Source organism: Macrobrachium rosenbergii, chromosome 9 (assembly GCF_040412425.1).
Source record: "Macrobrachium rosenbergii isolate ZJJX-2024 chromosome 9, ASM4041242v1, whole genome shotgun sequence".
NCBI lineage: Eukaryota > Metazoa > Arthropoda > Malacostraca > Decapoda > Palaemonidae > Macrobrachium > Macrobrachium rosenbergii.
Window position 1 is genome coordinate 43,820,918 of NC_089749.1, and position 13,909 is coordinate 43,834,826.

Here is a 13,909-nt window from a genome sequence, read left to right on the forward strand (position 1 = left end):
GGCTAAATTAATGATAGAAGTAACGGAGTCCCTTTTTTACATTGTATTACTTCCACAAAAGCTAGCCCTTCAGACTCAAACACCTTATAAATATATATAAAATAAACTGCGATAATGTTATTCATATTATGACAACATGCATAAGTACACACACACACATATAATGATTCTAAACAAGGAATGAAAAGCCCTCCACCAGAGTCCTCACACCTTAGCAATTTCGTAACCAACATATGCACGTATATTTCCATTTCACGCCCGGGAAACCGACTATATCCAGACCAAAAAGTTCCATGACTTAATAATGGAAAAATCCGTCACCGACATCTAATGCTGTATCTAAGCGCCCTGTGATCATTTTTGAGCCCGCGGACATTCAATTGCTGATCTCGCTCTGTACTCTTGTGGCTGGAACCTCCTTGGTTTCCAACCAGACGAACACATCCTGAATCTCAAAAGCGACTGAACTCAAGGCGCTGAATAAACAAACACATAACCCCCTTGCGAGGTTGGTATGTTACAAATTATCTCCAATATACTTAATATATATACAGTATATATATATATATATATATATATATATATATATATATATATATATATATATATATATATATATATATATATATATATATATACACAAACATATATAAATATGTATATATATATATATATATAAATATATACATATATATATATAATCATATATATATATATATATGACCTGAGTGGGTCGTTATGTTCTTTAACATACTCAGGACATACATACACAAACAAATATATAAATATGTATACATATATATATGCAGTATGTATAAATACATATACATATATATACACATATATAATCATCTATATATGTATATATACCAAGACAGCCTCAGTTACTAATACAGAAAACCCGTAAAACGTCACATAAAAACAATGGCTGATATTAAACACCTATATATAAGCCAATACCTCGCACAGTTCCTATATAAAGAAAAACATGAACCTAACAAGTTGCGTGATTCACATGACTTGCCATACAAAGAAATCAGATAATAATATCGAGTAGGTCATAAAACAAGTAATGCGTGTTTCTATACGGCAGATATCACAATAAAATGTAATATTGATTTCTTAATATCTCGATTCTTCTGGTAAAAAGATTAAAACTTCCTGTTTATAAACAAAAATGCTAAAAAAAGGCAAAATAAACAAAGGCAGAAAATAAAATACCAAAAATACCACCCATGCTTTGACAAAAACCCATCAACCAGAAAACGACAGGCAATACCTTATATGCTTACAAATATTTTTACGTGACTACATACACTTTTACATATGCTTAGATATATTTTTATGAAAGTTAATATGACAATTGCGTTGGTATACTTGTTCAAAAACTAATAACACTCTTGTCTAGATATGCTTTTACCCAAGTTATACTATATCTACCAGGATATACTACTTTTACGTGACTACATACACTTTTACATATGCTTAGATAATTTTTATGAAAGTTAATATGACAATTATGCTAACACAGATATGCTTTTAAAAGTCCTATGAGCCTGCTAACATGAGGAAACCTTTCTCCATTCCAGATTCTGTTGGCTTATATTGTACCAAGCATGAGAATGAAATGTGGTACTTTTCTCTCATTCCATACAGAGAAGTAATAATGCAGGGGTGAACATGAGGAAAACTTGAGGGTATTGTAAAAGCAGTGATATTTGTTTATTAGGAATTAATATCTGCTTGACAAAAGGCGCTCTTATTAGCTTTGCTGAAACAAAAGAGCAAAAAAACATCAGCTGATTTTGTCTGTTTCAACGGGAGCTCTCCTTTACGGCCTGCTTTCAGTTAAGATAGCCATTTGGTGTACATAAATAAACGGTGTATACATTTGTGTAGGTACATTACGCAAAGCACAACTGTACGCAGTTAATCAAAACTTACCTACATAAACCCCAGAAGAAGGCTGAAAAAGATATATTTTTTATCTCTGGATCCGTATTTCACTTTTTGTGGGTTAGAATTTTGCGGTAGACAGCAGCTGTTATTAATTAGCTATTACTATACATTAAACGGAACATGACATTGAGCTTTGTTACCGAATACATTTACAATATTATTTCAATCAAGAATAGAGAAAACTCGAGGACAAAATCAATAAAAGTGACCATTACACTGTTGAAGAATTAAGTTTGTTCTAAAAACTGGTATCATCATGTGTCATAGCACACTGTCAAACAAATCTTACATTTTACCGAAAAGTCTCGACTGAATAATTTACCTCAAAAAGACAAAATCAATTATTCAAGGATTTGAATGGCCGCATAAATCGGCAGTTCGAAGCGTTAACGCCTTCATTAAAAGTTTTGTCTAAAGGAAGCCATTAGAAGTTAAATTCAACTTTCACAGACATTTAGATCATCCAAAAAGATATAAACTGTCCACGACCCAATTGAATTCTTCAATAATAAGTCAACATTTCCATAATACAGCAGTTGATAAAAAAAATGAATTCTAATATTTTAATGTTCAAAATTCGATAAAATTAACTAACTTATGTAAATCCAATGATCCATTACACGATGAAATTACTTTGTTAAAACAGTGAATTACTGTGAGCTTACGAATAAGAACAACTTAAAAACTCTAAAATCAGAATTCAGAATTGGTCACGAGATTAAAATGTAACAGTTGAATAAACAATTCAGAACCAATAGAAACTTTTACTTTTGCTGCCTTTAGAGAAGATTGAGACTTGCTTTGAGATGAGATATCAATATTTCAGAAACTGTAAACGATTATCAAAGAAATTAGAGAGAGAGAGAGAGAGAGAGAGAGAGAGAGAGAGAGAGAGAGAGAGAGAGAGAGAGAGAGAAATACCTAGACAGCAGAAGAATGTCAGTGATATTAATTCTTTGTCAAAGAACTTGGATATACTTTTCCAAGATGTGCTAGCAATCATCAGCTAAATTATTTTAAGAAAATGTTCTGTCAATCAGAAGACATCCTAAATCACTCCATGAAATCAACAGTGTGCGAAGTTGCCAAAATCGTTCTCTGCTAACAGCAGCCCACGGCACATTCTCTTTCCCTTCAACAATGAGGTAATTAGAACAGCGTCTAAGACTTACCGGTGCCCATGCATAGGCAGGCCTGGATCCTCCTGTGTTGAACCAATCGGTGGAGGACATCCTAGAGTGGAACTGTTCATTTCCTCCTGTGTTGAGCCAGTCATTAGAGGCCAAGGTCCGGTGCCGGCTGTTGGGTTGATCTTGCTCCCTCTTCGCACGGATTCCACTTCCTCCTTGGCTGCCCGTGGCTCCGTTGGACGTTGCTTGTGCCTTTGGGGGTGGTGCGGCACTGTGTTTGCTGTAGTCAGTGTTCGTATCAGACTCACCAGTACGTCTGAAAGATGTATCCGTAAACCGACTACGATTGTTCGTATTCGTGTTCTCGGATGTTTCGGAGTCCGTGGGAGTAACACTCCAATGGCAATCTATTAGAGAAGAAAATATAAATGAATCAACCAATCAATCAATAAACATAAAAATAAATAAATATATAAAATAAATGAATAAATAAACCTATTAATAGTAAAAAAAAATGGTACAATGTATATGGACAATGCCCATGTAATTAAATACATAAGACACAGGGAGAACATAAGAAAGTTATATTTCAGGTGGTATGTCTACCCCTTTACCAACCTAATAGTGTCGGTAGAACTGAATTTATACAAGAAGGAATTGCTAAACCACTGACATTGCATGACATTTCATGAAGAAATTCCTTTTTTATGCCATGTGCCTCAGAAATATTCATGCACATAGCAGCACAAATATAGTCTCAATGTTTTCCAGCACTGCGTATAGTCTAGATCTTTAAAAAATAAACATTTTTTTTAAATTAAAAGCTGTGAAAACCCACAAACAAAACCTGCAAACACCGACAAACAAAACCGTCGAGAAACCACAAACAACTTACCAAATTGGCGACTAAATAAATGGGGGAGTTAGAGGAAGGACGTAAAACAACAATCCAAAGGTGGATAAATATAATATACTGTTATCAAGAGAAAAGGGTGAAAAAAAAGACAACCCGTCTTACCTGGAAGGTATGTTTGTTTCTCCAAGGAGAGGAAGGTTCCCCAGGCATCGTGATTGTCCAAATTCTCCGTCTTCGGCAGAGGGTTCAAATTGCAGACAGTCACTGCCGGGAATTCTGCTACGCTATCCTCGCCAATCTGAAAATACGCAATGTTATAGATTTTTCGTCTCGCAACGGCCGTATTACGAAACGACAATTGTTGTTTGGGATGGAAATAAGATCTTCTGGATGACTCACCAAGGGACGATGAAAATCAACCTCCCGGCAATTCTGCTTACACTGGACATTAGAAAGCCCTAAGGCAAGATTGAAAATTTGTAAATAATTGACACGGAAAGTTCCAGGGCACCAACAGAGGCAATAAAATGAGCTCGCATTTCAGAACGTCCTAAACTAGTGTACAGAAAGGTGAAGTTTTATGGAAACACAAATGTGGGTGTATCATAAAGATGTGAATATTTTAAGGTCAAACTAAATTATATGACAAAAATTCACATCTTAATGCCTATCACACCAGTAAGAGTATACCGATTACAAAATAAAATAAGATTGTTCTTGCAGTGAATATTAATAAATTACACTTACACTTCTTGTGATCTGTATTGGATGTGCGTTGTAATCCTTCACGATTTGATAACACTGTTTGATAGCCCAGGCCACTAATGATATGCAGAAGAGAATCCACAGAATCTTGCGTAATTTCGATGGGCTCCTGCCGAAGCGACACACTAATTTAACATTTGTTGGTGAATATGCATTTGCACAAATATGTATGTGTATACACATATATATAATATATATTACATATATAATATACATATAAATATATATGCGTGTATGTATATATATATAAATATATAAATATATATAAATATATATATATATATATATATATATATATATATATATATATATATATATGTGTGTGTGTGTGTGTGTGTGTGTGTGTGTGTGTATGTCTGAAATTTATTGCTGGTTAGTCATCCAAGTCTTGCAAAGGTCCATGTAAACATGCCAGCAGGAATATCTAATGCCTTTCTACTTATCTGATTACGTTCATTCAAATTAACACAGGAAAAAAGCAAGAATCGTTCACGAAAACTGTGTTGCAAAGTACATGATAACGAGGTATAAGCGATACTTACGCGAATATGCGGCCTATGCCGTGAAGTGTTGTCGAATCAACGAAGTTTTTGAACAAAGATCGAAGTGTTTCTTGATCTTCTTTTTCCCTGTTGTCGGCATTTTTTATTTTGCGGATGTCATTGTCACTATAAGTAATAAAAATTATAGTATATATATATATATATATATATATATATATATATATATATATATATATATATATATATATATATATATATATATATACATTTTTGGGGGCTTAGATGACAGAAATTAACATCTCTTCGAGAATTATTTGGGTTTTGTCTTTGTGGCAGAATTATTCGCGTGTGTGTGTGAGTGCGTGTGTGTACGTGTGTTAGAGAGAGAGAGAGAGAGAGAGAGAGAGAGAGAGAGAGAGACCGTAACCGTATCAACCGTAAACAATACCTTATGATTCCATTATCTAGGATCTGAAGCTATTAAGCATAACGAAACGTGATGTTATCATCACTAATCACCAATGTTACTATGAGGAGAGCGATGAGAGTAGCTGATAGTCATTACTTTCACATGTGAAGACAAGAATGATCGGCATAACAAAGACATGGACGAACAATGACTGAGCTTGCGTGATAATGATGATAATATTATTATTGTTATTATTATTATTATCATATTATTTAGGAAATGAGCCTTATTCATATGGAATAAGCACATAGGGGTCACTGACTTAAAATTCAAGTTTCCAAAGAATATAGTGTTCATTTCAAAGAAGAAACAGAAGGTAACAGGAAATACAGAAAGAAGAGATCAGTTATTAGAAAAGGAAAATAAGTTCACAAATTTATCACCTGATAAAAATGTGAGTAGGTTATTAAAATACACGGAGATTTGTTTTAGGGTAATATTGCATTGCATCTTCGCTCGAACTTTTGAGGTTCCAACATCCTCAGGGAGACTGTTCCACAGTTCAACGGTGTGAGGAATAAAGGACACCTGGAACAGTGAAGTTCCACAGAGAAGCCTGTAGCTATGCTGACTTTTGTATTTACAATTTTTTCAAGTTTTAGGTCATGTAACTAGTATTGTTAAAGAATTGTTCTTGAACACCGTCACATTACGTATTTTATGCAATAAGAGATAAAAGCAAATACACAAAAAGTCTTTTATACTTTTACACCTTATAACTCTATTTTAATTTTTCTACTTCTCATTCATGCTCCCTTATATATATATATATATATATATATATATATATATATATATATATATATATATATATAATATATATATATATATATATATATATACAGTATATATACAGTATGTATATGTATATATAATAAATATGTATATATACATTGTCTGTATGTATGTATGTATATGTATTCTCATGAAGCTACAAATGTCGTTTAATATCAAATTCACGCTACCTCGAGAGTATCTCCGATGGAGAATTATCACCGAAGGGGAATTTATATAAGTGATAAATGAACAGGTACCACTGGGGACGCAACCCTTGACATGGACCCATTCAACGACTCCAGTGGACGCTACCACCGCGCCATCAAGAGAGGTATAAATCATTACCGAGTCTGCTGTACTGTTTTTTCCGTCGTGAGCGGGAAATTGTACTTAGCCTCCGGCAATGACCCACCTCCCGCCATGATAGTTCGTTGGTACGTTTGGAACACGCAGCTCTTATTATGAAATTTTTATCACACCGTGATTTATATACAATCATGAAGCTACAAATGTCGTTTAATATCAAATTCACGCTACTCGAGAGTATCTCCGATGGAGAATTATCACCGAAGGAATTTATATAAGTGATAAATGAACAGGTACCACTGGGACGCGAACCCTTGACATGGACCCATTCAACGACTCAGTGACGCGCTACCACGCGCCATCAAGAGAGGTATAAATCATTACCGAGTCTGCTGTACTGTTTTTTCCGTCGTGGCGGGGAAATTGTACTTAGCCTCGGCAATGACCCACCTCCCGCCATGATAGTTCGTTGGTACGTTTGGAACACGCAGCTCTTATTATGAAATTTTTTATCACACGTGATTTATATACAATCATGAAGCTACAAATGTCGTTTAATATCAAATTCACGCTACCTCGAGTATCTCCGATGGAGAATTATCACCGAAGGAATTTATATAAGTGATAAATGAACAGGTACCACTGGGACGCAGACCCTTGACATGGACCCATTCAACGACTCAGTGGACGCTACCACCGCGCCATCAGAGAGGTATAAATCATTACCGAGTCTGCTGTACTGTTTTCCCGTCGTGGCGGGAAATTGTAGCCCGGCCCACCTCCGCCATGATAGTTCGTTGGTACGTTTGGAACACGCAGCTCTTATTATGAAATTTTTATCACACCGTGATTTATATACAATCATGAAGCTACAAATGTCGTTTAATATCAAATTCACGCTACCTCGGAAAAAAACAGTACAGCAGACTCGGTAATGATTTATACCTCTTTGATGGCGCGGTGGTAGCGTCCACTGGAGTCGTTGAATGGGTCCATGTCAAGGGTTCGCGTCCCAGTGGTACCTGTTCATTTATCACTTATATAAATTCCCCTTCGGTGATAATTCTCCATCGGAGATACTCTCGAGGTAGCGTGAATTTGATATTAAACGACATTTGTAGCTTCATGATTGTATATAAATCACGGTGTGATAAAATTTCATAATAAGAGCTGCGTGTTCCAAACGTACAACGAACTATCATGGCGGAGGTGGGTCATTGCCGAGGCTAAGTACAATTTCCCCGCCACGACGGAAAAAACAGTACAGCAGACTCGGTAATGATTTATACTCTCTTGATGGCGCGGTGGTAGTGTCCACTGGAGTCGTTGAATGGGTCCATGTCAAGGGTTGGCCCCAGTGGTACCTGTTCATTTATCACTTATATAAATTCCCCTTCGGTGATAATTCTCCATCGGAGATACTCGAGGTAGCGTGAATTTGATATTAAACGACATTTGTAGCTTCATGATTGTATATAAATCACGGTGTGATAAAAATTTCATAATAAGAGCTGCGTGTTCCAAACGTACCAACGAACTATCATGGCGGAGGTGGGTCATTGCCGAGGCTATACAATTTCCCGCTCACGACGGGAAACAGTACAGCAGACTCGGTAATGATTTATACCTCTCTTGATGGCGCGGTGGTAGCGCCCACTGAGTCGTTGAATGGGTCCATGTCATGGGTTCGCGTCCCAGTGGTACCTGTTCATTTATCACTTATATAAATTCCCCTTCGGTGATAATTCTCCATCGGAGATACTCTCGAGGTAGCGTGAATTTGATATTAAACGACATTTGTAGCTTCATGATTGTATATAAATCACGGTGTGATAAAAATTTCATAATAAGAGCTGCGTGTTCCAAACGCACCAACGAACTATCATGGCGGAGGTGGGTCATTGCCGAGGTTAAGTACAATTTCCCCGCTCACGACGGGAAAAACAGTACAGCAGACTCGGTAATGATTTATACCTCTTGATGGCGCGGTGGTAGCGTCCCACTGAGTCGTTGAATGGGTCCATGTCAAGGGTTCAGCACCCCAGTGGTACCTGTTCATTTATCACTTATATAAATTCCCCTTCGTGATAATTCTCCATCGGAGATACTCGAGGTAGCGTGAATTTGATATTAAACGACATTTGTAGCTTCATGATTGTATATAAATCACGGTGTGATAAAAATTTCATGTATATGTATATATATATATATATATATATATATATGTGTGTGTGTGTGTACGTATATGTATATATATATATATATATATATATATATATATATATATATATATATAATCAGCCAGAATCTGAAAAATTATTATTTTTAAGAAGGAACGACTGTTATCCCCTCAGGAAGTCCCACTGCTCTTTGCACGCCCGGGACTGTGATAGAGCAAAATTTGTCAGAGTAATCCCAGGTCATAGTTGGGTGCCATTTGGTATTCAACGCCTATACCTTAGTATAGAGACGGATTTAGGTGTACATACAGGGGATACTATGTATCTATCTATGGCTACATATATATATATATATATATATATATATATATATATATATATATATATATATATATATATGTATGTATATATATCAGGGTTCCTCAAAGTGACAAAGGTTGGGAACCACTAACCTCGACAGTCACACACCCCTCCAGTAAGTGCATACTCTCGCTTGAAACAAGATGAATATTCTACAGCATGAGATTAATCATCTACAGCATGTATTTTTATTGAATTTAAGGGTGACGATTTCAGAGATCTCTCATTTAGGAAAGAATGTCGTCTGGCCTCAACATCGTGTATTTTAAAGATTGAACACATGTAGATAAATTTATATCATATAATCTACAATTTTTCCAGCTTAAACAGGGAACGACAGAGTTACATTAACTCTAAACTCGCAAACCTTTTACTTAATTCATGAGGTTTTCATCGAAGTAAAAACATGGATAATATTATCTGTGTAACTCTAAGTAACATTCGTATCTGCTCGCTTAACTCCTAAGCATTTCAGAGTTAGCGAATATACATTTCTATCCCGAAACAAGGTAACTGAATAGATACCACCGTCACCTGATTGGTCATATGTCTTCAAACTGCACAGATACAATCTCGAACGGAAGCGTCAAATGATTGAATGAACACTTTCATTCAGTTCGTGGAAGCAAAACCTTCCCTTTTCTTGTTTCCCGAAACCTTTACCCAGTAAGACAAGACGCAGATTTTTTAAGTTACTGAAAGTCCTTAAACCTACCTCTTTGTTTCTGTTACCAAACTCTTCAAAAAGGCAAGAATTACGAGCCCTCCAGGACAAAATCAGACAAAAACATACCTGGAACTCTTCGTTGGTAGTTCGGAACGGCCTGCGTTTACGATATCCTCCATTTCAAAAGAGACGCTTCCACAGAAAAAATGGACTAGCCTGTTCTCTCTACGGAATGATATGAGCTTCTGGATCCTGCGCAAACAGCAGCACAATATCCACTTCCACGCAACGCATTTAATGGTATGATATTTTCATTACATTAAACAGCAGCTCCGGCAGGTAATAGCTCTTAGCTGTCACGCGAGAGCTGAGCTCCGTTCACCCCAGCATGTGAGCAAGAACAAATTGCGAAGCAAATGAAAAGTAAATAGATATCCGATTATGAACGCCGTTGAATAATGGCTCTCTGTGACAACTTGAGGAATTATTCCAGTCAATTAAATAAACGATCAACTACTAGCACTCAAATAACGAGAGCTGTTATTTTAAAAGCCAATCAAAGATTGATGAAGGCATAAATCTCTCTTTTTACAAACTACAACAGAGAAGGCATCATCATCATTTGAAGTCAAGGTCAAAATAAAATTATCTAGTTAACAGTACACTGACAGACAAGGACACATACACACACATATCAAGACTCATGGTGTGAACACTGCTTTTATCGCCTATCAAACAAATATGTGTGTATAACATACATACACACACACACACACACACACACACACACACACACATATATATATATATTATATATAATATATATATATATATATATATATATATATATATATATATATATACATATACATATATAATATATGTGTGTGTATGTATGTATATATACATACATATTTGTTTGATATATACATATACATACATATATATATATATATATATATATATATATATATATATATATATACATATATATATATATATATATATATATATATATATATATATATATATTGTTACAGACTGGACTGGCAGGAGATGAGACCTACACAATAAAATTATAATTGATGCTGCCACAACCAAGGGAGTCCATTTAAACAAAAGGGGATTTAAGTGAAGACTTACCTCAGAATCCTTCCTGGAGTTATAATTTAAGGTGGAAGGTCGCCATATTGGAATTTAGAATCTGTTTACTATTTACAGTGATTTATTTATAGAACTTAGCAAATTAACATTAGCAAATCAACAGTTAGACAATTACACGACAAAATCACTGAGGGACAGATCTGCAACAGGCACAGTAACAATAATGACAGAATTGACAACCAGTAAGTGGATAGAAATGGGCCAGTCTGGTAATAATCAGTTCAATGATAATAATTACATTCAGTCTGCCCTGATTACGTGGAATAGAAATGCCTATGATGGTGTTCCAGGATGGAGGGATACTTCATACGATCAGTTGGCAACAACAGACACTTCTCTGACTACGACCAGGCATGGATTAAATTTGGGTGGCAAGCGAGGTATCGAAGCAGGATTGCGATCGCACCACGTATATCTTGTGTCTCCTCCCAGAGACGGGGTTTCAGTAGTCTCTGCTCAAACTATGGGAGTCGGAGTCTCCTACAGAAGATTACGGAGACCCGCTCTTAAATACAAATACAGAACGTGATTCTAGAAGGTGCTTTTGATGAAAGCATCGAAAATATGACCTTGAGAATCAGAGTCGTTGCGTGGCAAGCTTAACAATGAACACGAATTATACGCTACCAAAGTTAACTCAATACTGTTTTCACTTAAATACTTAAATAGCCCTTAGATTGCACTGGTGGAGGGATAAGTGATTGTTATATCGGGATCTTTACTCGAATTCAAAGTACGTAAATGGCAAGGCAGGGGATACAGGCAAGATTTTGACAAAGGGAAGATTGTTTCGTGGAGGAATAGGTTAAAAGTTTAAAAGAAATGGAAATTAAAGAGTTAAGTACAAGGGACAGGGCTGGCAATTGACTACTCGCAACGTAAAGAACCTTTATGATGGTTATAGGCGCTCAGATCGATTGGCTGGGTCGCCGGGCGATCGCCATACCGAAGGAGATGGAAATTCAGCAGAGCCGCCTGCTCCAGATCGGCAGAAAGGTCTCTGTCCTGCTTTTTGAAAAGCAGAGCGCATTCGGCGTTGGGGGGCGGGGGGCACAGCTATACCTGCAAGCAAGCCATACGCCAGCAAAATCACAGAGGAAAGGAGACCTTAGGGCTAAGGCCTGACAGAATAAAATCCTACCGCATCTCCTACTCTCGATACGCCTATTGGACTGTCTGAACACAAATTGCTACCCCATCTCAGGCGATGGGGGGAGATGGGGGTTTGAGTATTGTTCCCGCATCGTACGATCTTTAAGGGGGGGAAATCTAGGTGTGTTCTGGTAGCAAGGGGGTTTTTAAGAGGGAGGCTCATTGTCTTACCCGGCGTGGGCATTTCCTGTAGGCTGGGAAAGCATGCTCTCTGTCCCTAAGTATGAGTGAAAAACAACGAAGTTCCATTATGCTGGCGCCAGCTATAAGCCAACGGAAAATATATCCTCTAAATAAGTTAGCTAGATAGCAGGTACATTACGAGGGAGGAAGGTATATCCTTAACAGGTCCCCCCTTAAAAAAGGCCCTGCACACCCTTTCGGGTGTGAGGGTCTTAGCCAATTCCTCCCGACTGGCCCGTGTCCCTACATAAGGTGGATTGTGGCTCTGCACATCTAAAGGAACCTACCTAACTGCTAAGAGGGGTTCTGAATTGGCTAACTTACAGGCCTAACCTACCTACTAATATAGATACTTCTACTAACAGGCTAGGATGACGGGATAAATCTACGCCTAGACAAATGCACATGGTAAACATTTAACCTAACCTAATCTACTATCCCCACGACTCTGGCACTGCACGACTTGCACTAAAGAATGGCACGCACTGAGTTATGATCGGCACTCACGCTTACTCTAACTGACGCAACAAATTGAAACTTGCCTAACCTAGCGGGTAATTCATAAGGTATGGTTGGCAATATATCGTTTGGAGTCTAGAGGGTTGGAAGGAGGTTAGTTGAAAAGGGTTAGTATTACAAAAGGTCTAGGTGGTTAACGGTTAATGCTATGGGCTCAGCGATCACACAGGCTACTCCTCTGGGCAGGTGCCACAATCGCCTGAGATGGAAGCCGCACTGTGCCAACATGTCGAGTGCCAAGAGAGCTTATGGCTCTGACTCACTGAGTAAATTTCTTCCACCCCTTCTTCTTCTTCTTCGGGGGCCTCCAGGGTCTGGCTAGGCCATTCCTAGGGGGCGATGAGGGTACTGACTCTGAAGAACGGCCAGGAGTGCCTTCAGGAGCAGGATCAGGGGCAGCCTCAAGGGCTATGGGCTGGCCTCCTACTTCGGCTGCTGCGACAACCGTCGTGGGAAGGGAAACAGCGTCTGCATCCTGGCCGGACAGTCCCTGGTCGACCAGAAAAGAGGTAACGTCCAGGCCTGCTAGAGGGTCATCCTCAGCAGGTGGAAGAGTGTGGGAAGAAGAAACATCCGGGGTCGCCGGTTCGCACTGTGCGATGAGCACAGTGGTGAGATTTGGGGATCTCCTGCAGAGGATCCGTCATGTTCGGGGCCCGGCATGGGCACTGACCCAGGCCCGGCTCAGGGCGCACTTGGCAGGAGCATCCTGCCAAGATGGATGGAGCTTTCTGGCACCGACCAGTGCTGGCAAGGGGCACTGGCAGTGAAGCAAGGCGTCAGACAAAGGAAGGGGGACCCGGGGATCGGTGACCCCCGGAGTCCCTGGCATGAGGCTGACCGTCGATTCCCGCCCGAATGGGAGGACTGGGCCTCTAGTTTAGTGGATACGCAAGCGGCTAGCCTACTGGGGCACTTT

General features: G+C 38.2%; 1 protein-coding gene across 1 annotated transcript; it reads right to left on the reverse strand.

The window, feature by feature from the left end:
* Positions 1-2,975: 2,975 nt before the first annotated feature.
* On the reverse strand, positions 2,976-7,553 carry LOC136841965 (uncharacterized). Its single transcript, XM_067109372.1, has 4 exons — positions 7,492-7,553; positions 4,693-4,819; positions 4,108-4,243; positions 2,976-3,496 (listed from the first exon to the last, which is right to left on the reverse strand). Exons 1-4 carry the CDS (start codon positions 7,551-7,553, stop codon positions 2,976-2,978), a joined length of 846 nt encoding a protein of 281 aa, XP_066965473.1.
* Positions 7,554-13,909: the final 6,356 nt, after the last annotated feature.